This window comes from Pipistrellus hanaki (genome assembly GCF_964339955.1).
Source record: "Pipistrellus hanaki genome assembly, chromosome: 6".
Classification (NCBI taxonomy): domain Eukaryota; kingdom Metazoa; phylum Chordata; class Mammalia; order Chiroptera; family Vespertilionidae; genus Pipistrellus; species Pipistrellus hanaki.
This window is the reverse complement of record NC_140508.1, coordinates 85,399,575-85,424,373: the sequence shown is the minus strand read 5'-3', so window position 1 is coordinate 85,424,373 and position 24,799 is coordinate 85,399,575. Positions and strand designations below refer to the sequence as shown.

At 51.6% G+C, this 24,799-nt stretch overlaps 3 protein-coding genes across 3 annotated transcripts in view; 2 read left to right on the top strand and 1 right to left on the bottom strand.

The window, feature by feature from the left end:
- DSG2 (desmoglein 2) overlaps positions 1-8,304 on the top strand; it is a 33,489-nt gene extending 25,185 nt beyond the window's left edge. Inside the window, exons 12-15 of the mRNA XM_084887535.1 lie at positions 1,594-1,821; positions 2,410-2,531; positions 3,923-4,312; positions 4,922-8,304. Coding sequence (XP_084743661.1) covers positions 1,594-1,821; positions 2,410-2,531; positions 3,923-4,312; positions 4,922-5,953 — 1,772 coding nt within the window. The 3' untranslated portion in view covers positions 5,954-8,304. The remainder of the gene's footprint in view (positions 1-1,593; positions 1,822-2,409; positions 2,532-3,922; positions 4,313-4,921) is intronic.
- Positions 1-24,799, bottom strand: part of B4GALT6 (beta-1,4-galactosyltransferase 6) — a 142,889-nt gene that overhangs the window by 72,545 nt on the left and 45,545 nt on the right. The gene's annotated exons all lie outside the window — the stretch shown is intronic.
- The window catches only part of TTR (transthyretin), a 15,390-nt gene continuing 12,548 nt past the window's right edge, over positions 21,958-24,799 (top strand). The window contains exons 1-2 of the mRNA XM_084887999.1: positions 21,958-22,143; positions 22,921-23,051. Of these exons, the coding sequence (XP_084744125.1) occupies positions 22,075-22,143; positions 22,921-23,051 (200 nt within the window). The 5' untranslated portion in view covers positions 21,958-22,074. The remainder of the gene's footprint in view (positions 22,144-22,920; positions 23,052-24,799) is intronic.

Sequence of the window (24,799 nt, the reverse complement as noted above, 5' to 3'; positions counted from 1 at the left end):
TCCACGATAGTGGATCTCAACATACACTGATAGTACCTATTTACTTACATCATATTATCTTATAATATAAAAACATATACATTATTTATAAAAGTACCTATGAAGTAAAAAATGTATTATATATGTTTATAAAATTGTGTAAGTTGTAGGATAAAAATCTGCACATAATGATATACCAGTATCATCTTGTTACAAGCATATGCGTAGTAAACATTCTTGCCAATTTTTGTCTCAAAGCTTCGCGAACTTGCACCGACTTGTTCAATTCGTCACTCTATAAATATGAATGTGAGAAAAATACGTTCATTCGTTTCCTGAATCTTGAATAGGAAAGTGCTGAGAAAATATTTAAAAAAATATAAACTGGTAGTTTATCATACAAATTATAGTGAATAAGTGTTATTTTGTTTGAGAATGCCGGAGAAAAGTAGGTATATTATTTTGAAACTAGGTTTGATGATGTTTTGACTATGGTGATACCACCGTGGATAATTAACCCATATGGTGAAATAGAAGAAACGAATGTCATAATACAAGAGGAACTGACTGAAATAAGTACAAACGAAGAACTTAAGGTTCAGTTTAAAAACGGATATCAGCAATTCTGGCTGCAAAAAAACATACCCGTTACTTATCCCGTATTATGGAATATAGCGAGGAAATTTTTTATTTCCTTTCCATCGTCATACCTTGTGGAAAGGGGGTTTAGCGCTGTTACCAATCTCCTAACGAAAAAAAGAAACAGACTGGACATCATTAGCCAAGGAGATTTAAGATTAAACCTTACAAAATTGACACCAAATGTTGATAATTTAGTATTAAAGCATCAGGTTCATCCTTCCCACTAAAAACATTTACTTATTGCTTAGTTTATTTTATGTTACGTATATTTTATATAACAGATACAAAATTTTATTTTGAGTAGTTTTAATTTAAATTCAATAAATAAATGTATAAAACTTAACATGTGTTTTTATTTCAAGTTTTTAACACTAAACTTCACTACAGTTAGAAATTTACAAAAAAAATCAATATCAGGTAAGTAGGGGGTCTACCCAAAACCGAAAAACATGGCAAGGGATCTACGGCACAAACAAGTTTGGGAACCTCTGATCTACACAATGAAATACTATGCTGCCATAAAAAAGAAGGAATTCTCATCATTTGCAGCAACCTGGATGGAATTGGAGATCATCATGCTGAGTGAAATAAGCCAATCAATGAAAGAGAAACACCACATGACCTCACTCATTTGTGGATAATAAAGAGCATTATAAACTGATGAACCAAAAGATAGATATAGAGACAGTATATCTACAAGTAGACTGTCAAATTACAGCAGGGAGGGGAGGAAGATCTGGGGGAGATAATAGATCAACCGAAGGTCTTTTATACATGCATATAAGTACAACCAATGGACACAAAACTCTGGGGAGGGAGGAGATGTGTGGGAGGGAGGGAGGGGGGCAAAAAAAAAATCAATAAAATATATTAAAAAAAATAAATTAAAAAAATAAAAAAATAAAGTGTTTCCATAATCCATATTGCCTTCCTGGGTAATCACTCATTTCCGTTCCCTGCCTCTCCCCGCAGGCACCAGCGTGCTGCTGCAGCCCCGGGAGCTGAAGCCCGGCAGAAGTGAGATCCAGCTCCTGATCGCAGACAACCAGGGCTTGCGCTGCTCCGAAAAGCAGGTCCTCAAGCTCGCGGTGTGCAAGTGCCTGGACGGCAGCGGCTGCGTGGAATCGCTGCGCGGCGCCTACGTGGGCCTGGGGCCCGCCGCCATCGCGCTCATCATCCTGGCTCTGCTGCTCCTGCTGCGTGAGTGCTGGGTGGCTCCTCCGGCCACTGGGCCTCCTGGGCTGGGACCAGAGTGGTCGGCCACTGGGCCTCCTGGGCTGGGACCAGAGTGGTCGGCCACTGGGCCTCCTGGGCTGGGACCAGAGTGGTCGGCCACTGGGCCTCCTGGGCTGGGACCAGAGTGGTCGGCCATTGGGCGTCCCGGGGCTGTGACCAGAGTGGTCGGCCATTGGGCTTCCTGGGCTGTGACCAGAGTGGTCGGCCATTGGGCTTCCTGGGCTGTGACCAGAGTGGTCGGCCATTGGGCGTCCCGGGGCTGTGACCAGAGTGGTCAGCCATTGGGCTTCCTGGGCTGGGACCAGAGTGGTCGGCCACTGGGCTTCCTGGGCTGGGACCAGAGTGGTCAGCCATTGGGCTTCCTGGGCTGGGACCAGAGTGGTCGGCCATTGGGCGTCCCGGGGCTGTGACCAGAGTGGTCGGCCACTGGGCTTCCTGGGGCTGTAAATAGTGAAGACTGAATTCCAGGAAGGGATATATGCAAATTCCAGAAGTATATGACACATTTAGCAGTAGCTGGGCTAACGCTCTGTGCTTGTTTTGTCTGCGCAGTTGTGCCGCTCCTGCTGCTGATGTGGCAGTGCGGGGAAGGGGCCAAGGGCTTCGCGCCCATCCCGGGCACCGTGGAGATGCTGCACCCCTGGAACAGCGAGGGGGCGCCACCTGAAGACAAGGTCAGACCCTGGGAGGAGCATGATTCAAAGGGCCTGGGCAGTGTTTCTAACATGTTCGGTCATGGGAGAGGAATGTGGTCCTTACAGCGTTCATGCCTTTGAATGAACATAGTCTATGTTCCTTGCCAGGGCAGAGCGGAGGGGCTTTGCTGTGCGTGGCAGCTCCTGGTTACAGAGAATGTAGGAAAGGGGTCAGATCGTGACACGGGGAATGCAGAACAAAGGTTAGAGAGAACAAGAGTGTAGAGATTTAGCGTGAAAATATTTCTTATTACCAACGTTAAATGGGCAGTTTTCACAACCAGTTCCTGCATTTTCATTTCCTCAGTTCGTAGGGTTGGCAGAGGTAAGCCCACGCCCATTAGAGTTGTAAAAGATTGTGAAACCCCCTATTCTACCTACTTAATAGCATCTCCTGTAAATATCTTAGGCAATCCTGCTAACGGTTCTCAACCTGTGAGTCCCGACCCACAGGTTGAGAACCGCTGCTGTAGAGCCTAAGACCATCGGAAAACACGGATATTTACATTACAATTCATAACAGTAGCAAAATTACAGTTATGAAGTAGCAACGAAAATAATTTTATGGTTGGCGTCACCACAACATGAGGAGCTGTATTAAAAGGTCGAGGCATTAGGAAGGCTGAGAACACTGCTCTAGACACTAACTGCTGTCCCCACATTCCCCAAAGCAGACAGGACAAAGGTGACGACCCGCCCCTGAAAAACATTCCCCTAAGACACATCCTCCATGTCTGCCTGAAACCCCATCCAGCAGCTTTAGTCAGATGGCACTGTCTACCAGCAATGGAGGCTTAAAGCAGAATCTGTCTTTGCGATGACCATGTGTCCACCTAGACAAAAATAATGGTTCTACCATCATAAAGAAGGCTTTTAACTCGAGGAAAGTTGGAATGCAATTGGTACCAATAGAGTAAATGAGCCATGCAGTGTCCCCTCAGGAGTTCAACCACTCGCTATGACATGCACTGACCACCAGAGGGTGCACCATGGAACAAAGGAAGACCCTGGCCAGCAGCCAGCAGCCGGGGAAGGGAGGCCTCGGCCAGTAGCTAGAAGGCCCCGATGGGTCCTGATCACTGGCCAGGCCTAAGTACCCTACCCATGCATGAATTTCGTGCACCGGTCCTCTAGTATTTAAGTAAATTTTGTTTTCTCCTTGGATCACAATCATCTAAAAAAAAAAAAACAACAACAAAAAGGTAGAAGGGGGTCTTCAGAAGACTCAAAGACAAGTTATTCAACCCAAAATCGTTTTCCAAATTTGTTTCTGTGGAAAGAGCTTATTGTGTACGAGGTAGCTCAGACCCTACCACCCAGACGGACCCTTCACCCCTCTGACTCAGTCTCCACTGCACTTGCCCTCCCAGGTGGTGCCATCGCTGCTGGCAGCGGATCACATGGAGAGCGTGGCCGTGGGCGGCGCAGCGGGAGGCCTGGCAGCCAAGGAGACGGCCGTGAAAGGAGGCAGCTCGGCCTCCTTCTCCAGAGTGCAGCATGACATGTCCGAGGTGGACGGGCGGTGGGAGGAGCACAGGAGCCACCTCTCCGGGGCCACCACCCAGGTCACGGGGACGGCAGGGGCAGGGGCAGGGGCAGGGGCCCTCCGAGGCGGTGGCGGCAGCGGCGGCGTTGGTGGCAGCGGCGGTGAAACCATCAGGACCAGCAGGGCCTCGGGGATCTTCAGAGACATGGCCGGAGCTCGCGCGGCGGCGGCTGGCGCGATGAGTGAGGAATTCTTAGGAAGCTATTTCGCAGAGGTAGGTTGGGAGAAAAGCGTGTGTATGTGAATGTGGTGTGATCAGGCTAATTATTGCCTGGGATCTGGGTGGCACTCTGTGGTTCCTTTTTATAAAGAGACTGCAGACAGGTAACCAAGGAAGAGAGATGCAACCCACTGAACCAGTCCATCAGCTGACTTACGTAGTGGCCACCAATGACGCCAGTCTTTCTTTTTTTCCCAATATATTTTTTATTTTTTAATATATGTTTTTATTGATTTCGGAGAGGAAAGAAGAGGCACAGAGAGATAGAAACATCAATGGTGAAAGCATCATTGATCAGCTGCCTCCTGCACGCCTCCTACTGGGGATGTGCCCGGAACCCAGGCAGGTGCCCTGACTGGGAACTGAATCATGACCTCCTGGTTCATGGTCAGCACTCTATCACTGAGCCACGGCGACCGGGCTCACACACTGATACTTTCTAAGCATACTGGCCAGCGCGCTGTCGGGTCCGTCAGTGTGGGTATCTAATGCTTCCTTGCCGTTCGCTCCAGGAATATATATAGTGCTTTGGGCAGGAACACGTGTAGTCTCGACCTTAAACGAGGGTGTCACTAACGCCACGCCGTCTGCGTGTCCCTCCAGAAAGCCGCCTGCTACACGGAGGAGGACGACGGCCACGCGGGCAAGGACTGCCTGCTGGTGTACTCCCAGGAGGACGCCGCGTCCCTCCACGGCTCCATCGGCTGCTGCAGCCTCATTGAGGGCGAGCTGGACGACCACTTCCTGGATGACCTGGGGTTCAAGTTCAAGACCCTGGCTGAGGTCTGCCTGGGCCGGAACATAGACGTGGAGCTGGAGGGGGAGCAGAGGCCAGCGGCCGTGCTGGGGGCGGCTGCCCACGCCCGCTCGGAGCTTCACTCGGAGAGCGCCGTCTCCGCGGCGGGCGGCCCCCGGGGGCCCGGGCCCGTGCTCGGAGCGAGTGCGGAGGCAGTGACCCAGGAGACGGTCACCCGGAGGGCCGTGTCCACGCAGGGCCGGCAGGGGGCTGCCCAGCGCCACGACGCGCTGGCTGCGGGCAGTGTCATCGTGACGGAAACGGCCTTTGCCACGGGCCCCGGGGGGCCGCCCCCGGTGGTCCTGGGCCCCCGGCAGCCGCAGGGCCTCATCGTGACGGAGCGGGTGTACGCGCCGGCCTCTGCCATGATGGACCAGCACCACGCCGGGCAGCACCACGCCGGGCAGCACCACGCCGCTCAGCACTACACTAACGAAGGCAACGTCACGGTCACCGAGAGGGTCATCCAGCCGAGCAGGGGCCTGTCCGGCGCCCTGGAAGGCACCCCGCACCTGCCGGATGGACACTACGTGATGGTGAGCGAGCGAGAGAGCTTCCTGGCCCCCGGCTCGGGCGTGCAGCCTGCTCGGGCCCAGGCCAGCGAGGCAGGTGGGCGCAGTGTGACCGTGACCGAGAGGGTGCTGACCCCCGCTGCCACCCTGCAGTCCAGCGCCCCGATGGCCGCTGAGACGGCCGTGACGGCCAGACGGACTGTGGTCTCTGGAGCGGGAATCCCTGGCCCTCCACCCAGTTTCAGCTCCGAGGAGTCTGGCTGCACTGTGACCACCTCCTCCACCAGGGTCTCCAAGCGCAGCACCGTGCAGCACTCCTACGCCTGAGCAGCCAGCACCTGCCGCCCTCAACCCTGCACCAAGGGCGGCCAGCACCGCCGTCCTCACCCCTAAACCTGGGCACTCAGCACCTGCCGCCCTCACCCCTACACCTGGGCACCCAGCACTGCTGCCTCACCCCTGCACCTGAGCACCCAGCACCGCCGTCCTCACCCCTACACCTGGGCACCCAGCACCTGCAGCCCTCACCCCTACACCTGGGCACCCAGCACTGCTGCCCTCACCCCTGCACCAGGGCAGCCAGCACCTGCCACCCTCACCCCTGCACCTGGGCAGCCAGCACCTGCCGCCCTCACCCCTGCACCAGAGCAGCCAGCACCTGCCACCCTCACCCCCGCACCTGGGCAGCTAGCCTGAGAAGCCTGCAGTCTCCCAGAGGCCTTTCCTGAGCCTCCTGGACGGGAAGCACGCACACAGCCGAGTGTCTCAGCCGCCAACAGACAGCAGCTGCTGGCTCGGCGTCAGGAGAGCCTTCAGAACAGCTCCGGGACTAAGTGAGCTGTGGCCAAACAACCATCACAAAGCAAGCGGAGGAGAGAGGAAGCCTGGCCTCAGGGTTTGCCAGGTTCACACCAGCGCCCCAGGTCAGCAGCACACAGTGAGCCAGGAAGCCAATAGACTCCACCACCTGTTCCACAGCTGCCCTCCTGCACCTGCCACAGTGCACACACTATCCCCGGTGCACACTCTCTCCCCGGTGCACACACTCTCTCCCCGGTGCACACACTCTCCCCGCTGCACACTCTCTCCCCGGTGCACACTCTCTCTCCCCAGTGCACACACTCTCTCCCCGGTGCACACACTCTCTCCCCGGTGCACACTCTCTCTCCCCGGTGCACACACTCTCCCCAGTGCACACACTCTCCCCGGTGCACACACTCTCCCCGGTGCACACTCTCTCCCCGGTGCACACACTCTCCCCGGTGCACACTCTCCCCGGTGCACACACTCTCCCCGGTGCACATGCTGGGCCCTCCTGCACCTGCCACGGTGCTCACTCTCCCTGGTGCACACACTCTCCTGGTACACAAGGCTGGGCGGCCAGCAAAGACCAGAGGTCTTCCCGTCTGTGTCAGGGGCTGAGTTCTGGTGCACTGACATGCTAAGAACACATTACATGTTTCTGTGCATATAACTGTGTATGATTGTGTGTTGTATGACCTGAAAAATAGCATTCTCCTTCCCCTTTGTCTCAGTGATCAGGACGATATTGAACACTTCCAATTCAGTGGAGTTACCCAGGGGAAATTCATAACTGTAAAATCACTTTACTGTTGATGATAGTAATAATATACCGTACTATTTCTAAAACCTCAGGCACTATTGTCTTCTGACTTTGTTCAGCTAAGGTCACCACAGTGCCATCCACATACGGTACAGAAAGAACATGCCTGTTTGGGACTCATATTTATCCTCAGTGCCTAACACGGGCGCCAAATCAATATCTGTGGTATAAACGAGGCTTTACAAGCCGCTCTCTTTAAAATCTCAAAAGACTGAAAGACCTTATAATTTACAGAATTATGAGTTTGAAGTTAGCATTTTGTACTAGGTCTCAAAGTCATTGACTTGCCATTCATGACTTACTACATATTAAATATGTAACTGACATGAATTTGGCTAACACCCATGCCCTTTTTTGAAAAGTTATTTGGGTGTTTTGACCAAATAAATAGATTGTATTTTTATTGCTCCTTGAAAAAAAAAAAAATCCATTTCAGGTTTCAAAGTATATTTTCATATCAGCAACAGTTTATATAAATATTCTCCACAATAAACAATCATTTTCAGAAATTTTAAATAATATGTAATTTTGTGATTGCTCAAGATATTTTGCTTAGGGAAATGAACTTTAAACATATTTTTGTAGCACATTTATAGAAATTTTGACTTGGACTGTACTATGCACAAGACTGATACTTTTTGCTCCACTGACTATGAGTAAAAGGCAAATATGTTTAGACACCATAAGTGCATGACCAAGGTGAAGGTCATTCTTCCATCATCTAAACTTTTTACTCTCTACTTAGTATTGCTGCTTCTTTTTATTATTATAGAGTTAGTAGTTATATTTTGTCACGTTTGCGGCGGGAATAGCACTACCGTGTGGAATGTAAACATGATCTAACTACTTGGAACAAACAAAACTTGGTCTTAAACTTCCCCACTCCCAGGGCAGGTGTGGGGCCCTGGCCTGTCGCATGTGTATAGTGTAAGTCACATTTCTAACTGGCTTTCTCTGTTCCCAGAAGGGTGACTTGTATTAGTTTTTACATTTGTTCCTTGGGAGACTGTTTGTATGCACATCATCAAAACATTTAAATAAAGAATGGCCTTTAGAGCAGCTCTCTCCCTATCTTTTTATTGCTCCTGCGTATCTGACAAGGGATGTCGCTGGAGGGTAAAGGAGGGGGTAGCACCCTGAAGGCAGGCGCCTGTTTGGCATTTTAAACTGCTTCCATCCGGCCCGGCAGCCCCTTGGGAGAGCGCACTTCCCTTCCGAAGTAGCACGGAACACGGGAAGGCCCGGTTACATCTGAATTTCAGATCAATCATGAAGGGGGGTCGGGTTGTTTGTTTGCTTTTGTTTATTGATTTTGAGAGAGACAAACACATTGATTTGTTGCCCCACTTATACATTCATTGGTCAATTTTTTTAAAAATATATGTTTATATTGATTTCACAGAAGAAGGGAGAGGGAAAGAAATAGAAACATCAATGATGAGAGAGAATCATCAATCAGCTGCCTCCTGCACGCCCCCTACTGGGGATTGAGCCAGAAACCCGGGACCCCTCAGTCCACAGGCTGACACTATCCACTGAGCCAAACCAGCCAGGGCCATTGGTTAATTCTTGCATGTGCCCCACCAAAGATCAAACCCGAACCTTGGCATCTCGGACAACACTTTAACCTACTAAAACCCCCGGCCAGGGCCGATAGTTTTTTAGTGTAGTGAAAATCATCTGTTATCTGAATTCAGGTGGAACTGGGCACTCCACTACTGTTTGCCAAGTCTGCCGACTCTTCCTCCAGAGCTGCCCTTGGCTCTCGGTCCCGAAGGTAACGGGGAGCCTGCTGGGTTGGCTGATGGAAGCTTGAACCCCTGACCCAGAGAGATGCCAATGTTGAGATGCTGTCTGCGTGGCTTAGTGTAGTTTATAAGGGAAAAGATGAAAGGTTCTGCCTGTGCTACGATGTCACATGAATAAGAATTTGCCACCCCGGCTGAGACACCCTAACACGTGAAGACTGGGCTCCATGGCTGGCCTCCAGAGCTCCCGCCCCAGGTGGCACACGGAAGCAACTTCTGGTTGATTTCGAGAATCTACAGACACTTTTCAATCATCACCACATCAAAATGTGTACAAGAAAACGTTGCTTATCAAGTACCACTCAGAAATGAGGGTTCAGATACAACTACCAGATCTTTAAATGTTACTTCTTTAAACATACCAAAATCCCTTGGTTTCACTATTTTAGGAGCTCAGATCCTCTTTCATTATTGATTTGATTTTTTTTTTTTGTCTGCCTTTTCACTAAAGAGGGATGTTAAAATCCAACTGCTGTGCTTGCCCATTTCCCTCTTAATTCCCTCTGCTCCCTGTACTTTGAAACTTGTCATACCTGTTTGTTAGCTACAAACACATTTAGGATTATTGTGTCTCCCCCATAACCCCCCCCAAAAAAATGGACCCCTTTATCATTACATAATATCTCTATCTCTGGTTATATTCTTTGTATTGAATCTACTTTGCTTAAACATTAATATGGCCACACCAGCTTTCCTGTACTTAGTGTTTGCACAGTGCATCTTGGCATTTTTACTCTCAGCCTGCCTATGCCTTCACCATGTGTTTCTGGTCCATGTTAACCACGTCTGACGTTTAATGGCAGTCTCAGTCTGTGTAAAGCAGCGACTCTGGGTGAGTGTAAGCCTGCTCTCCTGGGGTTGGTTTCCTCTTGGTCCCGTCAGTTCCCCGTTTCTCTGCTGCTTTCCTGCCTCCCTTTGGGTGTGGTGTGTGCGAGGGTCCCGATGGCTCCCCTACTGACCTTTAAACTCTGCCTCCTTGTGTTTATTCTTTTGACCGGTTGCTCTGGTTATGGAACCACAATCAAGAACAAAATCTCCTGCCCGCTTAGAGAAGCTACACAAAGGTAGGAGAGAAAGAACACAGTGCTATCACTGAACAAACAGCAAGCCAGATGACACCTGCATCGCTGGCCACCCATAAAGAAATCGCAGACAAAAACCTCGCCTTTCTCCGCAGCCAGGCTGACCACCCACTACTTCCATGCCCACAAGGTCAATGAGAACTTGGCCTCCAGCAAGACGTGCTGCTCCGTAGCTCACCTTACATCCCCTGGTCACAGGTGGCCGCTGTTTTGCTGGTTCCCCTCCTCGTCTGTCGCCAGACTGAGAGCCCCAGACCCCCTCCTGTGCAACATTCCAATGGATAATACATTCATCCAATGCTATGGGGGCGTGGAGTAACAGAACCACAGTATCTAACCCTGGGCACACCCAAATCCACAGCCTCAGGAGCATCGGGGTAAATGAGTGTCAGTCACTCTCTGGCCATTAGATGGCATTATGCATGCAGCAAAAGAGTAAGTCCACCAGAACCAAGTATCCAAGCTAGGAGAGAGAGGGCTAAGCAACAAGAGAAACTTGGGCAGGCCAAGCCCTTTGCTCACTGCCCTCCCAGGTGAGTGTGCTAGCTGCAGGACTGCCCGGGGATGCACCCGGTTCCGGACTGACGTCTAATAACCCTGCAGGCTCCTCTGGGGTAAAACAAGCCACCTGCAGCCGGTCCTGAGCCTCTCCCACCTGCAGTGCTGCTCCGGAGGGAACGGCCAGCCGGGCCGATGGGCTTACACAGACGCACGCAGCCCGGCGTGGTTGACTGTAAGAAGAGAGCTGACTTTTCTGCCAACCGAGATTCCACGAGGAGCACGTGTGTGCCTCTCCTGGGCCTATGTCGCCGAGGGGGCGGTCGTGACAAACACTCGAATCTAAAACCAACACAGCCTGTAACACACAAGCGATCAGAGACAGAAAACGCCGAGGCTGCCCGGAGATGGGTTCCAGCTGGGGATGGGGCTGGGAGACCTGAGCAGGGTTACAGGGGAGGGCCTTCCATGCACATGACCCATGAAGTCAGCATGGCTCAGCGGGCAGAGCCCTCACACAGGGAGGGTACCGGTATTTGGGAAATGACGCACCTGACACAGCACAGGGTGCAGGTGCCGAGGTGGCCACCAGCCAAGGCCGTGGGAGCAGAATCCAGTCAGCGGGGCCCAGGGACCCAGCAGGACCAGGTCTTTAGCGGGTGCCCCCACCCCCATCCAGGCTGCAGGGGGGCAGGTGGCAGGCGGGAAATTCTGGAGGAGGAGAGAGGGGAAATGAAGATAACTCCAACCCCTCTGCTTATTAACTATTAACCTCTTCCTTTCTCCTCTGGCTTTGAATTGATTTTCAACGCACCCGTGCCTCTTTCCTGGCCGTAAAGTCAATGTTACATGTATGTCAACAAGGACACGGGACCACCAGGGAGAGCCACAGCGCAGCACACGCTTCCCTGAGCCTCGTGGGAGACAGCCCGGGCCAAAGCCCGGCTGAGAAGCTAATGCCTAAAAAGTGTTACTACGTTAAGCAACCGAGTCAGCATTGAGTTACTCACTCGGAATCCCTTACGTCTAAAGGTAATAAAGGCACTGAAATAGGACCTTTCAGAAAACCACTGGCGTAGGTTTGGGCCATGGAAGTCTGATTCACTCTGGTCCCCCCGGGAGGCGGTGAGTGTGCTGCCCAAGAACGTGAGCCGCCTTCACCGGGACGCTCGGACGTGAAACCCCGCCGTATGTGCCGCCGCCCGGCCGCTCTCGCTGCTGGAATTACCCGGACGGCACACCGTGTCCCCCCGCACCCCCACCTTCTACTGGGAGCCTCACGGAGCAAATCTGAACGGATGCTGAGCAGCACCCTCTTCCTACCACCCACATCCTACCACCACCATTTTACCGCCTACCACGTTCTATCTACCACCCCCTTCTCTGCCCGCTCATCAATCCACCTGATGGTTTGAGTGTGGAATTAAACTGAGCCTGAGCACACATACACTGGGATGAAACGGAAATAACGACAAGATAAAAGGAATTTCTCCTCCCCTCTCCCGCTCTCTCAGCCTCCAGGAATATTTAGCCATAGGTCAAATACAGGGGGTAGGAGAGAGAAGCAGAGCGAGCTAAGAAAAACCGTAAAGGCAGCAGAAGGAACACGAGAGAGTAAATTCTGCAGTTCTTATCCCCCACCCTGAGGTGGCCCTGGTACGGGGGCTGGGGGCACCTGCCACCGGAAGCACCCATGACAATTCTGACGGCTCTTCAAACGACACCCATTTTCTGCGGCTCGGCGTCTAAGATGTCACCTCCAGAGACAACGTCCCAATTGTGACAAGACGCATGTTCGTTAGTGGGTGTTATCATGTGAAAACCCTAAGAGCAGGGGCCTGTGAGTCCATCAGACCCAGCTCCGGGCAGCGCTACACGTGGGCCGAGGGGCTTTACGTCACCAGCCGGCGACCCCACACCGTTTCCAATAACTGCGTCGATGGCCCTGGCCGCTGTGGCTCTGGCTGCAGCGTCGACCTGTGCACCCAAGCGCCGAGGGTTTGATTCCCGGCCAAGGGCTCGTGCCGGGTGGCAGGCTCGATCCCCTGGCCCGGTAAGGGTGCATGCACAAGCCATGCAACTGATGTGTCCCTCACGTGATGTTCCTCTCTTCAAAAAAACCAATGAGAAAAAATCCCTGGATGAGGATTGACAACAAATTGGGTGGCTACAGGGGAACAAGGAAGAGAGCGCTCCACCTCTCCACCTGACCTCTCTGAGGGCGTCAGCTGCGCTGGCTGATGGCCCACTGTCCCGGGAGCCACGGTGGAGCGCAGGTGGGCACGCAGGGGCACACAGGTGGGCACGCAGGGGCACACAGGTGGGCACGCAGGTGAGGGCACGCAGGTGGGCACGCAGGTGAGGGCACACCGATGTGGGCACACAGGTGGGCACGCAGGTGAGGGCACACCGATGTGGGCACGCAGGTGGGCACGCAGGTGGGCACGCAGGTGAGGGCACACCGATGTGGGCATGCAGATGGGCACGCAGGTGAGGGCACACCGATGTGGGCATGCGGATGGGCACGCAGGTGAGGGCACACCGATGTGGGCACGCAGGTGGGCACGCAGGTGGGCACGCAGGTGAGGGCACACCAATGTGGGCACGCAGGTGGGTACGCAGGTGAGGGCACACAGATGTGGGCACGCAGGTGGGCACACCGATGTGGGCATGCAGGTGGGCATGCAGGGGCACACAGGTGGGCACACCGATGTGGGCATGCAGGTGGGCACGCAGGTGAGGGCACACAGATGTGGGCACGCAGGTGGGCACGCAGGTGGGCACACCAATGTGGGCACGCAGGTGGGCACGCAGGGGCACACAGGTGGGCACGCAGGTGGGCACGCAGGTGGGCACGCAGGTGGGCACGCAGGGGCACAGAGGTGGGCACGCAGGTGAGGGCACACAGGTGGGCACGCAGGTGGGCGCAGGAGCACGCACTGCTAGCGGCGCCTCCAGGCTCTGACCCTCCTGCCTCAGGGCCCCGCACCCGCTCCCTGCTGCCCCGTCCTCAGTGTGGAAGAGGGAAATCAGGGTGCGTGTCCCTTTGGAATAACGATGCTCGGAACAACAGGGAGACATGGCATATGACCATGGAGGTGATGACGATGGCATGCAATGCGTCCTGGGCACCTTCTGTGGCAGGCCCTCTGCTCACCAAGCATTCTCACCCTGTTACTGTCGTTGTCCTCACACAGCCCTAGAAATGCACCCGTTACTGGCTCCCTGGTCTGGATGGTAAGCCGCGGCTACAGCAGTGATGCCACAGGGACGGCTGGTGACCTGCTCCTGCTTTGCATCGTCAGACATGCAGCCTCACTGAGGAAATGGGACAGAGAGAGGAGAACCAAGAGCCCGGGCCCTCAGGACGGCAAAAACCACAGTCGGGGATGTTTAAAAACCACTCACAGCCAGAGACAGAGAAGAGAACTGTCCCAGCCCGCCCCCACCTCACCGCCCTAAGCTGTTTTCCATCACCACTGACAAAGCCCGTCAGAAATCTCCACTCACCTATGACCTATGAGGGCTAATCTCCTTTCGCTGTCACCTAGCAACGGGCAACAAACAGAGCTGGCACAGCCCGCTGATTAGCATTCTTCTTTCAAAAGATCCGTTATTACGAGGCACAGCCAACTCCGCAGGCTTACAGGGGTTTACAGTCAGCAAAGCTGCTGCTGGGGTGTGTCTGTGTGTGTGCGTGTGTGTGTGTGTGTTTCCCTTCAGTGCAAACCAGTTTCCTCTGCTCCTGGTTTATAGCCCTCAGATGGTCTTTGAAAGAGACCAGATTGTGGACCACAGGGGAGGTCCCAGCTCGCTCAGTCTCTGAACCCCGGGAGTGGGAGCTCAAGCCCATGACTCAGCCTCCACAGCCCCCCAGCTTTCCACGGACCCCCCCCCCGGCCCCCCAAGAACAGCCATCAGCTGGGACATGCTGTGAGGTCTCCCCTGAGGCTCCCGTGCTCAGTGGGGAGGAGAGCGAGGATGAGCCAGAAGGAAAACACATGCTCTCGCCCTGAAGGTCAGCTGCGGCTCCCAGCAGTGAAAGTAGGGAGGGGCCGCTGTGGTTCTTCCCGCCCACCCCCGTTCTCAGCTCCTGTACCAGGAAGTCCTCCCTTAGGTCTTGCTGGAATCCTTCGTGCTGCTGTTTCAAGTCAATCCCTCTTGTACTCTTCATAGTGGAGCCGTCTACCTTTCTTCAGACTCCTCTCAGTCTTCTATTTGCTTGGCATGCGTGTGTGGGCCTCGTTCCCGTCTGCTCAGGCTCTCCTCACCCCGCTGGGCCCCCTGCAGCCCCTGGCAGGCTTCAAATGGCAACCCTCCTGCATTCAGGTGCCAGCCCATCCTTCTTAAAGGGACTCACCTATTGTTGAAATCCCCGGATAATCCCCCAACCTGGCTGGCACCACGTCTTTAATGCTGCTTTCCCAGAAAGTCCAAACTCTTCATCAAAAGAACAAGCAAGGTGAGGGTTTAAATGTCAAGTCACAGCCAAGACTCCGACCAAACATGGTACTGGGCCCCAACGATGCCCCTCCCCTCACTGCCCACTGGCTCCCACCCCCATACCATTTCTCCTCACACCGTGAGCCTGTGCACTCCGCCCGGACGAGCAGGAAGCCCCTGGGCTGGGGAAGGGAGGGCAGAGCTCCAGCCCCATCCCAGGAGCGCGGTCCCAGCACAGGCTGCCCCAGGGGTCTGAACCCTCACTCTGACTTGGCTCTAACAGCTGCTCAGGGCAAAGCACCCAGCGCAGGACTGCAGGGCAGGGCCCGGGGCAGCTCCAGGAAAGAGGGAGCCCAGGGGCCGGGCTCGGGGGTTGAGCGTTGACCTATGAACCAGGAGGTCACAGTTTGGGTCTGATTCCCTGACAAGGGCACGTGACCAGGCTGCAGGCCCCATCCCCAGTAGGGGGCGTGCAGGAGGCAGCCAATCAGTGAATCTCTCTCATCACTGATGTTTCTCTCCTCACCCTATCCCCTGCCTCCCTTCCTCTCTGAAATCAATAAATAAAAATAAAATGTTTTTAAAAAAGAAAGAGGGAGAGTGGGAGCAAATGTGCCTGAGGGCCCTAAACACAGGGCCTTTCCCGACAGCCGGCCTTCCTCACCACTTGGCGAGGTGTCCGAAACGTCCTCTCTGAACGTTGGGCATGGCCTTTCACCCCTACAAGGCCTCTGGGCAGCTGTGTGAGGGAGAGGGATGAGGAAGAGGCAAGGACCAGGGTGGGATGTCACAGGAGCTGTCCAGGGGTCAGCTGATGTTTGAGGGACCATGGCGATAAGTGACGATGGCATGGATCCAAGGCTTGACCATCTGTGAATGTCAGGTAAAGGACATTCCATTTTATTGGCCCGGCCCTGGGGAGTGAGGGAAGGCTTCTGAAGAGGGGTGTGATGTAATCAGAGGTGTGCATTAAGAAGATTAATTTGGCAGTAATTTATGGAAAAGATTATATGGAAAATGGATTAATAAAAAGGAGACCAGCTAGGACACATTCCCAAAAGGCTGCATAATTAATTAGCAGTGAAGGTTTGAATTCAGTTGGTAGCTGTGGAAACAGAAAATAAGAAGTGGGGGAAATGTCTTAGAAATAGAATTTATTTTACTTGTTTTAAAGTAACAGAATTATCTTAATTGTGCCCTTAAACTTCCATTTAATTCTAGCATAACCCTCATTATAGCTTGAATATTTTTATATCCATATTCACACTATATTGACTCCTTGTTTCATTTTCTACTTATGCTTAGAGACTTGAGTTAAATATTTAACTTTCATTTTTTCTGGGAACTCTTTATCCCTAGCCCTGCTTTCACCTTCCTGTTCAGAAGATAGGACATTATTTCTTCTGGGTTACATCTGGGTTTTTCATCTTCCTAGACTAATGTTTCTATTTGGCCTTGATCTTAACTTATATGTCTTCCCCTAAGATTGTGTATTAGGTGCCCTTTATTGTGCTCTCCCTGGCTTTCTCCCCACCTGTTTCCTTCCTCTGTGCCTGAAAATTAATTCATGTCACGATGGTTGACACCTGCCTCCCAACTTTAACCGTGATTCCACTTCTCCAGTTCTGATCACTGCTGAAGAGTAGTTTACTTGCCACTTCTTTTTCGTCTGCACAGCGGTGATGACAGTCCCTCTGGCATCCACCTGCCTGCCACTGTCTGCTGCATCCCTCTCTCACTCCTAAACCAGCAGCACCGCACCAGCTCCGGGCTCTTGTGGACACGGTAGGGGTGCTGAGGTCAGTGTCGCAGGTGGAGCCAGCTGGCTCTCCCCCTTGGAGGCGTTCCCTAGATGAATTCACCAATTCACATGGGCAGACCAATGTCCAAAGTCAACCCTGGAGGCTCAGACCCATTGTTGCGTCTAGAAGCTCAGAGACGGACTCTCAGGAGCCTAGGGGACAGACACCGAAGTATAAATAATAATTTCAGTGTCGTGATGAATTCCACCAGAAGTCCAGCAGTCACCTGGGTCAGAGTGACCCATATGCCCTCTGTCTCCATGAGAAGTCTTTGCAGCACTCTTCCCTACTCCAAGGAAAGCCCTGTCCATAGGACAGTAAATCTTCGATCCGAACAGCCAGCACTACAGCTTCCTTGTTAATTCCGTCCACTGCTAACCAATCTCAGGAATGACTACTATTTTCTTTCTTTATTCCATTAGACTGCAGCCAATCCATGCTGGCCTGGGGGCTATTCTGTCACTTTGCCCAGGTTCTTAACTTCACTGTGCACAAAATTAAATACATAAATTACAAAAAAAAAAATCAATTACATTGAAATGACAACTATTAAAACATTTTTTAAATTACAGTATAGTAATATGTGTGCATCCTTGTTAATTACAAAATCTAGCACTGGATCTAATAGCTACCATAACTTCAAAGTAGTGATGAGCATAAAGAATATATTCATCAACAAGATGTATATGAAAATACCTCTGAGTTCTATCGGTGGCAGAGTCATAGGTACTGTTAATAACTACATTTGTGATTTAAGGAAATGCTAAATTTCAATCAGAAATTTATATAGTTACAATTTTTTCCAGCCAATATCATGTTTTCTGAATTTTACTCATAGACACGAACAGTTTACGGATCCTAGGTTAATAAATACATGTGTGCATACAGACTCAAAGATCTGCAATAACTACAGGAGGACAGACAACACAGCTAACCTTTACCCTACTGACTAGACAACAACACGCTTTCTAAGTAGTCTCTAAGCCTGTAGGTTTCCTCCTCCAGTGTATACCTTTTCATTCGGTCACTCCATCACTCAGAACTCTAATTCCTTTACCTAGGCTTGTCATTAGAACGGACTTCGAAGGCCATGAATTCCCATCTCAAACCCACTATGAACCCCCCACACCATACACCTCACTGATGGTCAGTGAGCTTTCACATGGACACCCTAGTGGCAATAGGTTTACCCACCTCAGGAAGCAGAGACTCCATGAGTCATAGCCGGAAATTACCAGAAAGGTTTATGTCCTTGTTATGGGAAAACTCACGCTTCTCAGGAGAGCATTCAACCTCACACTGTGTTTTGGCTCATCTTCGTGAGCTTACATAATCCACGCAGTAGACACTGCTCTACTCCCACTCTCAGGCCAAGCTCGGTACCCTCCCACCTTTGCTCACATTGTCAAAACAGATTATCCCGCCCTGAGGGCTTAGTGCCCAGAGCAGCTCTCATCCTCCCCTGGAGAGGTACCAAAGGCCCAATAAAATAGACAGTAGCAACAACAAATATAACCAAACACTTTTAGCTAGGCCTCAGGTGAGATGGCTGAAATTCCCAGCCCATGAGTAACAAACAGGATACATAAGATATGTAGGGTGGCCCCTCTGCCCTTGCAGCTGCCAGGTGGGGCTTGGGAAAGTGGATTCCCTGGGCTCCTCAACCTCCAAATGGAGCAGCTTCTTCTATTTCCCCTGATACCACTGTATATCTCATCCTTCTCATCTGTGCGGGGGATTTGGGGAAAGCAAGGCCTCTGGAACCCTCCAGGGCCCAGTTCCCATCAGAACTCAGGCTCCACAATGCCTCTTACCCCTACTAACCTGCTTCAGTGTCTCCATTACTCTCTCATTGTCTGTCCACCATCACCTTCCACCAGGCCATCCCCTGGTCCCTGCTTATCCTTCACAGCATGGCCGCCCAGGGGCCTGCAACCTCAGACTCGTTGCCACTCAAGTTGCATGAGGGCTGCAGGGGACAGAGGGAAACCCCAGGAAACCTGCCAGCTGGATAAAAGAGCCTTCCATTTCCTGTTCTGTTTGCCTTTCTCCCCCTCACAGGTGGGGGTGGGTGAGCTTTGTGCGACTCTAGAAGCCAAAACTCTAATTTCATCTACTGGCCAATTCTAGATAAAAATCCTTAGCACATCTGTGATGACTGAGACAGATACAAAATCAGACCAATGAACAGATAGATGTCTTGACTTTGAATCATGTGAGCTACTGATATAAGGCACACTGAAGTCCCCCAGGTAGAGACAGGGTGGCTGTTAAGCTGGCGTGGGGCTGGGTGGCTGCTCCTGATTGCAAAGACCCCAGATACTCAGCAGACAGAGAGAAAGCTGTGCAGGTCTTACACGAGGCAGGCTCCAACTGTTGCTCCCAACTAGAAGGCCGCTAAGATTTAACCTTGGAACTAAAATGGCAATTACTGAAAAATATTACAATGCAATCTAATTAACATATTCTAGATTATGTTTGCTTTACTTGGATGGTTGTCCAAATAGAACATGAAAGAAGGGGAGACAAAGGAAATAGCGTTTTAGTGTTGATTCCGAAATCCCTGCAGAAAGATGCGCTAGCTAAGGAGGACCCACGCGCTCCACGCACAGGAAAAACATATTTTATGGTGAAGTGGAAATTCAGCAAGTTCGCCAAATCCCTTTGCTCTCATTTCTTGCTTACTCAGCAATCATAAGTCTATTAATTAAATTGGTATTATAGTTTTAAAATGAGTCTTTTATGATTTGCTTACTATTAATCAAACCCCCAGGGCTTATTAACTCTGGGGGGGAGCTGACAAAATTAAATTCTTTCACCTGCAAAGGTCTAAGCCCCCAAATTCTGTCACCCCATCCCCACCCCCGCCGGGACCAATTCAAGCACTTGACCAGCTAACTCTCTGCTCTGGCTAATCAGCTCACTCAAAATCACACCCGAGGGCATTTCAAGGTGAACAGATCACTGGCCAGCAGCTGACAGGTACCCTCAGGAAATAAATGAAGGGGAAGGAGTGTATCTATATTTTAAAATGTTAATAAATAAGCCTATCCATTATAAGGGAGAGGGCAGAAGAACCTCAAACTAGGCACAGGTCTGAATTATCCATTAACCACTTCATAGTCTGGAGGAGGAGGAGGATCCTCGTCATCAAATCAGTCTATTTTACTTCAACCGATCTTCTAGGTTACAGTAAAAACGTAGAGAAAACCGCACGTGGCTAAGAAAGGACATAACTTCATTGTGTGTATGTCTCCCTGAGCCTCCTTTGCTTTCTGGCACTGGGGCCGTGCTGTTGCTGCTATTCACTCCAGAACAGTCTCTACAGCAACCCCTCAGGACTCCAGGAATGTGGTGACCCTTGACCTTAACTGGTGGATCTTATGTAGCATCTACACACTCAACACAAGAAAGGCAGAGCCTTTATCTCTGGAGTCTTCGCTGCCCACATTCCCATCCTCACAAACTCCTCCGGCGCCGCACGCTGGGCTTCCCTGTACTTGTGATCGCCGTTTGTTCCGCAAACAGTCCTCCGACCAAGAATGCGTGCCCACTCTCCTCTGCTTTTTCCTTCCTCCCCTCATCCTTCCCTTCTCTCTTCCCCTTTTCCTTCCTCCTCTCTCAGCCTTCCCTTCTCTCTCCTGAAAACTGTCCAGGGCTCCTATTCTTCTTATGTTAAAAATAACATCTAAGTTTATCAATGATTCAACAATCAGATCTGGTATGCCACTGTACTCTGAATTGCCATTTGTACTCTGAATTCCCTCCACTTTCTTCTCTTGTTCAAATTCAAATTTTATTCACGATTTCCAGATCAATGACAGTTCAAGGGCAAGCAAATCACAGCAGCCAAGGGCATGAGGCTTGGGAGGCTTGCTACCTGCAGTCAATCACAGAATCAGCTGTTACCCGGTGTCAACAGGATGGCGAGGGGAGGTGGGACTAACATGATGAGAGGCAAAAGTTCCCATATTTAGGTTAAACATCACAAATGATGAATAACCACAAGGAACTGTCACCTCACACTTGTTAAAATGGCCGCTGTGGAGAAGGAGTAAGTGTTGGCGAGGATGTGGGGGAAGGGAGCACTCGGGCAGTTGGTGGGAATGGAAATTGGTGCAACCACTTCAAGGAGTGAGAATGTCTATTCGGTAAAAGCAAATAAGCTGCCGTTCACTGCTTCAGTGGCTATAAGATCAGCAGCGACAAAGGCAAATTGCCCAGAGGCCAGGCAAGAACGTAGAGAAACGGGACGTGCAGGGACAGGGAAAAGAGCTGAGCACGACGATGCTGATGGCCATCCTGCCTCGGAGATGGGAGGGAGGCACCTGAGGTTACACCATAAAGTCTTCCACTTCTTGGACTTTTCACTTGGCCGAGAGGCAGAGCGCCTGCCAGCTGAGGCCTCCACTTCCCACGGCCGCCGGTCCTTCCTGCCGGGACTTTGCACGCCGACAGGAGCCGAGTGGGCAGCCGGGTCACGCCCGGGCGATGCGGGAGAGCAGCGAGGCCGTGTGGTCTCTTCACGGCGGGCCCCTGCCCGAGCGGAGGTGGCATCATTCTTTGGGCTGGCCTGAGCCTTGTCTGGGAAGAACAAGACTGTGGAGAATTCCTGACTGAACTTCCAAAAAACTTAAGTTAGCTAAAACATAGACTTTTTACAATGTAAGCGCTGCCAGGGACGTTTTCTTGCTGCCTCGTGGGCACATACCAAGTGCTGTGATGTCTCCTAACGCACACAGCTAAGCCTGTGCGGCAAGTGTCATTCGGTGTGAAAGCAACTCTTACAGCTTGCATCTGCCATCTCAAACCAAAGACAAAGTGTGCAGAAAATGGAAAACACGCACAGAAATAGGTAAAGGAGGGAAAAATCCCAAGAATGTCACTTCATCCCACCACAGAGGGTGCAGAACGCGTGTGTGCTGTTCTGGCAGGTTTGGCTTTGGGCGCCCAGCTGGTCAGATGAGCCGTTAAGAATATTTCATAGTTAAGTTCCGACGTTCTAATCTCTCCAGACAAGGTTCATATTTGAGTGGGTTACTTATTCTCCCTTTGTTGACTAAGTCAATAATCGGAGTCAGCAGCTTTGAGGTCAGGTGGGCAGGGGCGGGGGCCTGGCCTGGGGGAGTGGGTATAAAAGCCGCAGCCTTGCAGCGACCTGCCAGAGGCCCGTGGCTCTTGTCTTGCCGGGATGGCTGCCCTCCGTCTCCTGCTCCTCTGCCTGGCGGGACTGGCGTTTGCGGCGGAGGCCGGGCCTGCGGTGAGTGTCCGAGTCCTTGTGTGCATCCCCATGTGAGCTACATGAAGGAGCCACTGCCTCCAGCTTCGCCATCCAGCTTCTGTTCCTGGGGCCAGGGCACCAGGATCTATTTTTAAACATTATTGATTCCAACTTCGAAAGGGATGGAGCCCTGCAGAGCTCACGGGCGGGGGCTGGGTTCTGGGCGCTCTCCTCTACGGCCCTGGTGCACTGGGGTTGCCATGCCTGGTGCCTCAGTTTCCCCAGGCAGACGGCAGAAAGAAAGGCAGGGTATTCATGAAGCTATTACAATTGAATTTTTAGAAACACATCCTCTTATAAAGTGTTTTCCCTTTAGCTAGTCTAAATGTAGTATTTATTGGTTAACCTGTGAAAGGCTTGGAGACAGCGTTCTAGTCAGAAGTGTAGTTCTTAAGTCTGTAGGAGAATGAGCTAATCCTACCCAATGGTGAGGTAGCCGGACTGAATCTGCAACTGGTCAGAGGGCTTTCCTGCAGCAGTCACTGGCTAACATGTAACATGTTACATAGCTAACATGGCTAACACGCTCTCCGGGAAAACGACTTGGCTCGATGGCACATGGCATCTTTCCGGTAATCCCCCTCAAATGGCGAAGCTTAACAAAGCACCTGTGCTCAGGGGCCTGCGCCCCTAAAATGCACTATGCACACCCCCAGCTACCTGCAGCGTGTCTGCAGCAGACATCGCCCCAGGAGGAACAGACCCTCTCAGTCCTGCCAGTTCTGCTGACTTCTCCCTTGTCCCCTCCACGCCCAGGGCGCCGGCGAGTCCAAGTGTCCCCTGATGGTCAAGGTCCTGGATGCCGTCCGAGGCAGCCCTGCTGTCAACGTGGCCGTGAAGGTGTTCAAGAAGACTGCCGACGGGGCCTGGGAGCCCTTCGCCGACGGGTGAGCTGCCCCGCCAGCCGCGGGCTTTGGTTTATCTTCCGTTCGCCTGCCACGCGTTGGAGAGGGGGGCTCACATCACTCGCTTAAGAATCTACACAGAGTGACAATTCGGGCAGAGTCCAGGGCCTGAGAAGGAGTCCTCCCTGGCTGCACGCACTGGGAGTGAGCAGGAGCCTGAGCAGCACTTGGGGCTGGCGGTGGGGAGGAGCCCGCCACCTGCTCCATCCAGCAGTGGTTCACCCCCCTTAGGGTCACAGATCGTTTTAAGAAGGTGATGAAAACAAGGGACTCTGTGCCAGGAACACACACACACACACACACACACACGTACGTACGAAAGTGCACACGGAACTTCAGGGCTTTCCTTGGTGACCAGACATAACCCTCCAGCTGAGTCCTTGTCCTGGAATAGCAGGGAAGACACACAATTCTTTGTTTATTAATGAAGAAAGGAGCGAGGGCCGGGCTGACCAGGCCTTCCTGGATCACCCGGAGCCCAGGGCCTTCGCCAGGGCCTGCACCTGCTCCTCACAGCCGGGGGCCGGCGGGCTCGGTAAGAACGGGCCCGGAGAGGGAGCCGCATCACACAAAGCCCAGCCACGGGCCAGGGGCAAAACGACCTTCGGCGACCGCTTCACAACGGTTAGGAGTTTTTCCGCCTCCACTGGCAAGCCTTTTTTTTAAGTGCATATTCGTGAACTTCCATCAACTAATTGAAAGAAAGGAGCCTCCGAAGGAGGTAATCCTGCTGAGTGCTTGTCTCCAGGGAGCCAGTTTCTGTGGCCTTACCGGAATGCAAGGGCCACATTAGGAGTCTCAGCCATCACTGGCAAGGCCATTCTCATTGGTGTGGTTCCAGTGGAGTTTTTATTTCTTAGTTCATTTGCTTTTATAAAGAATGCCAAGCATGATGTGGAAAGCTGTTAAGAACATTCTAAGCAATATATTTTATTGAATTTTTTACAGAGAGAAAGGGAGAGAGATAGAGAGCTAGAAATGTCGATGAGAGAGAAACATCGATCAGCTGCCTCTTGCACACCCCCTACCGGGGATGTGCCCACAACCAAGGTACATGCCCTTGATCAGAATCGAACCTGGGACCTTTCAGTCCGCAGACCGACGCTCTACCACTGAGCCAAACCGGTTTCGGCTGAATCTTTTTTCTTATGACAAGACAAAAAAAAAGGATATTGAAAGATTTACTTCCTGGAAAAAAGAATGGTGGAGGGCAAAGGTCAGAGGCAGAGGCAGTAAAGATACCTTCCAATTTATCTGTCTTAGTCTTTGCGGAATGACGGACAGTGATTTCAACAACAGCTATTGAGCTGGAACTTATACGGAAATAGAAGTTGCCCAATTTTTTTAAAAGTTAAAAGGAGTTGCCTAGTATCTGTTATTGACAAAGAGTTACCAAAGAGATTAAACCTATAAACGATGGGAGAGTCAGATACAGGTTTCTCATTGTATTTTGGGGTTCAACTACGTGTACAAATGATACCACCTCCAAAGACTCCCACATCACGAGACCCTAGTGTCATGGGGAACGGGAGTCAGAGAGACTTAGGGCCGCTTCCAGGGCTTGTCACGAAGCTTTACCCACGCACCAACCCTGAAGGTGACGACTCTTCTTCTGTCTTGTTCTCCTGAGAGGAAAGCACCTATGATGAGCTTTCAGAAACATTTCTGACCATTTTCCTGTCAGTGCATTTCAGACAGTAGAGTTTTCTCTATCCTGCCTGGTTGAGAAA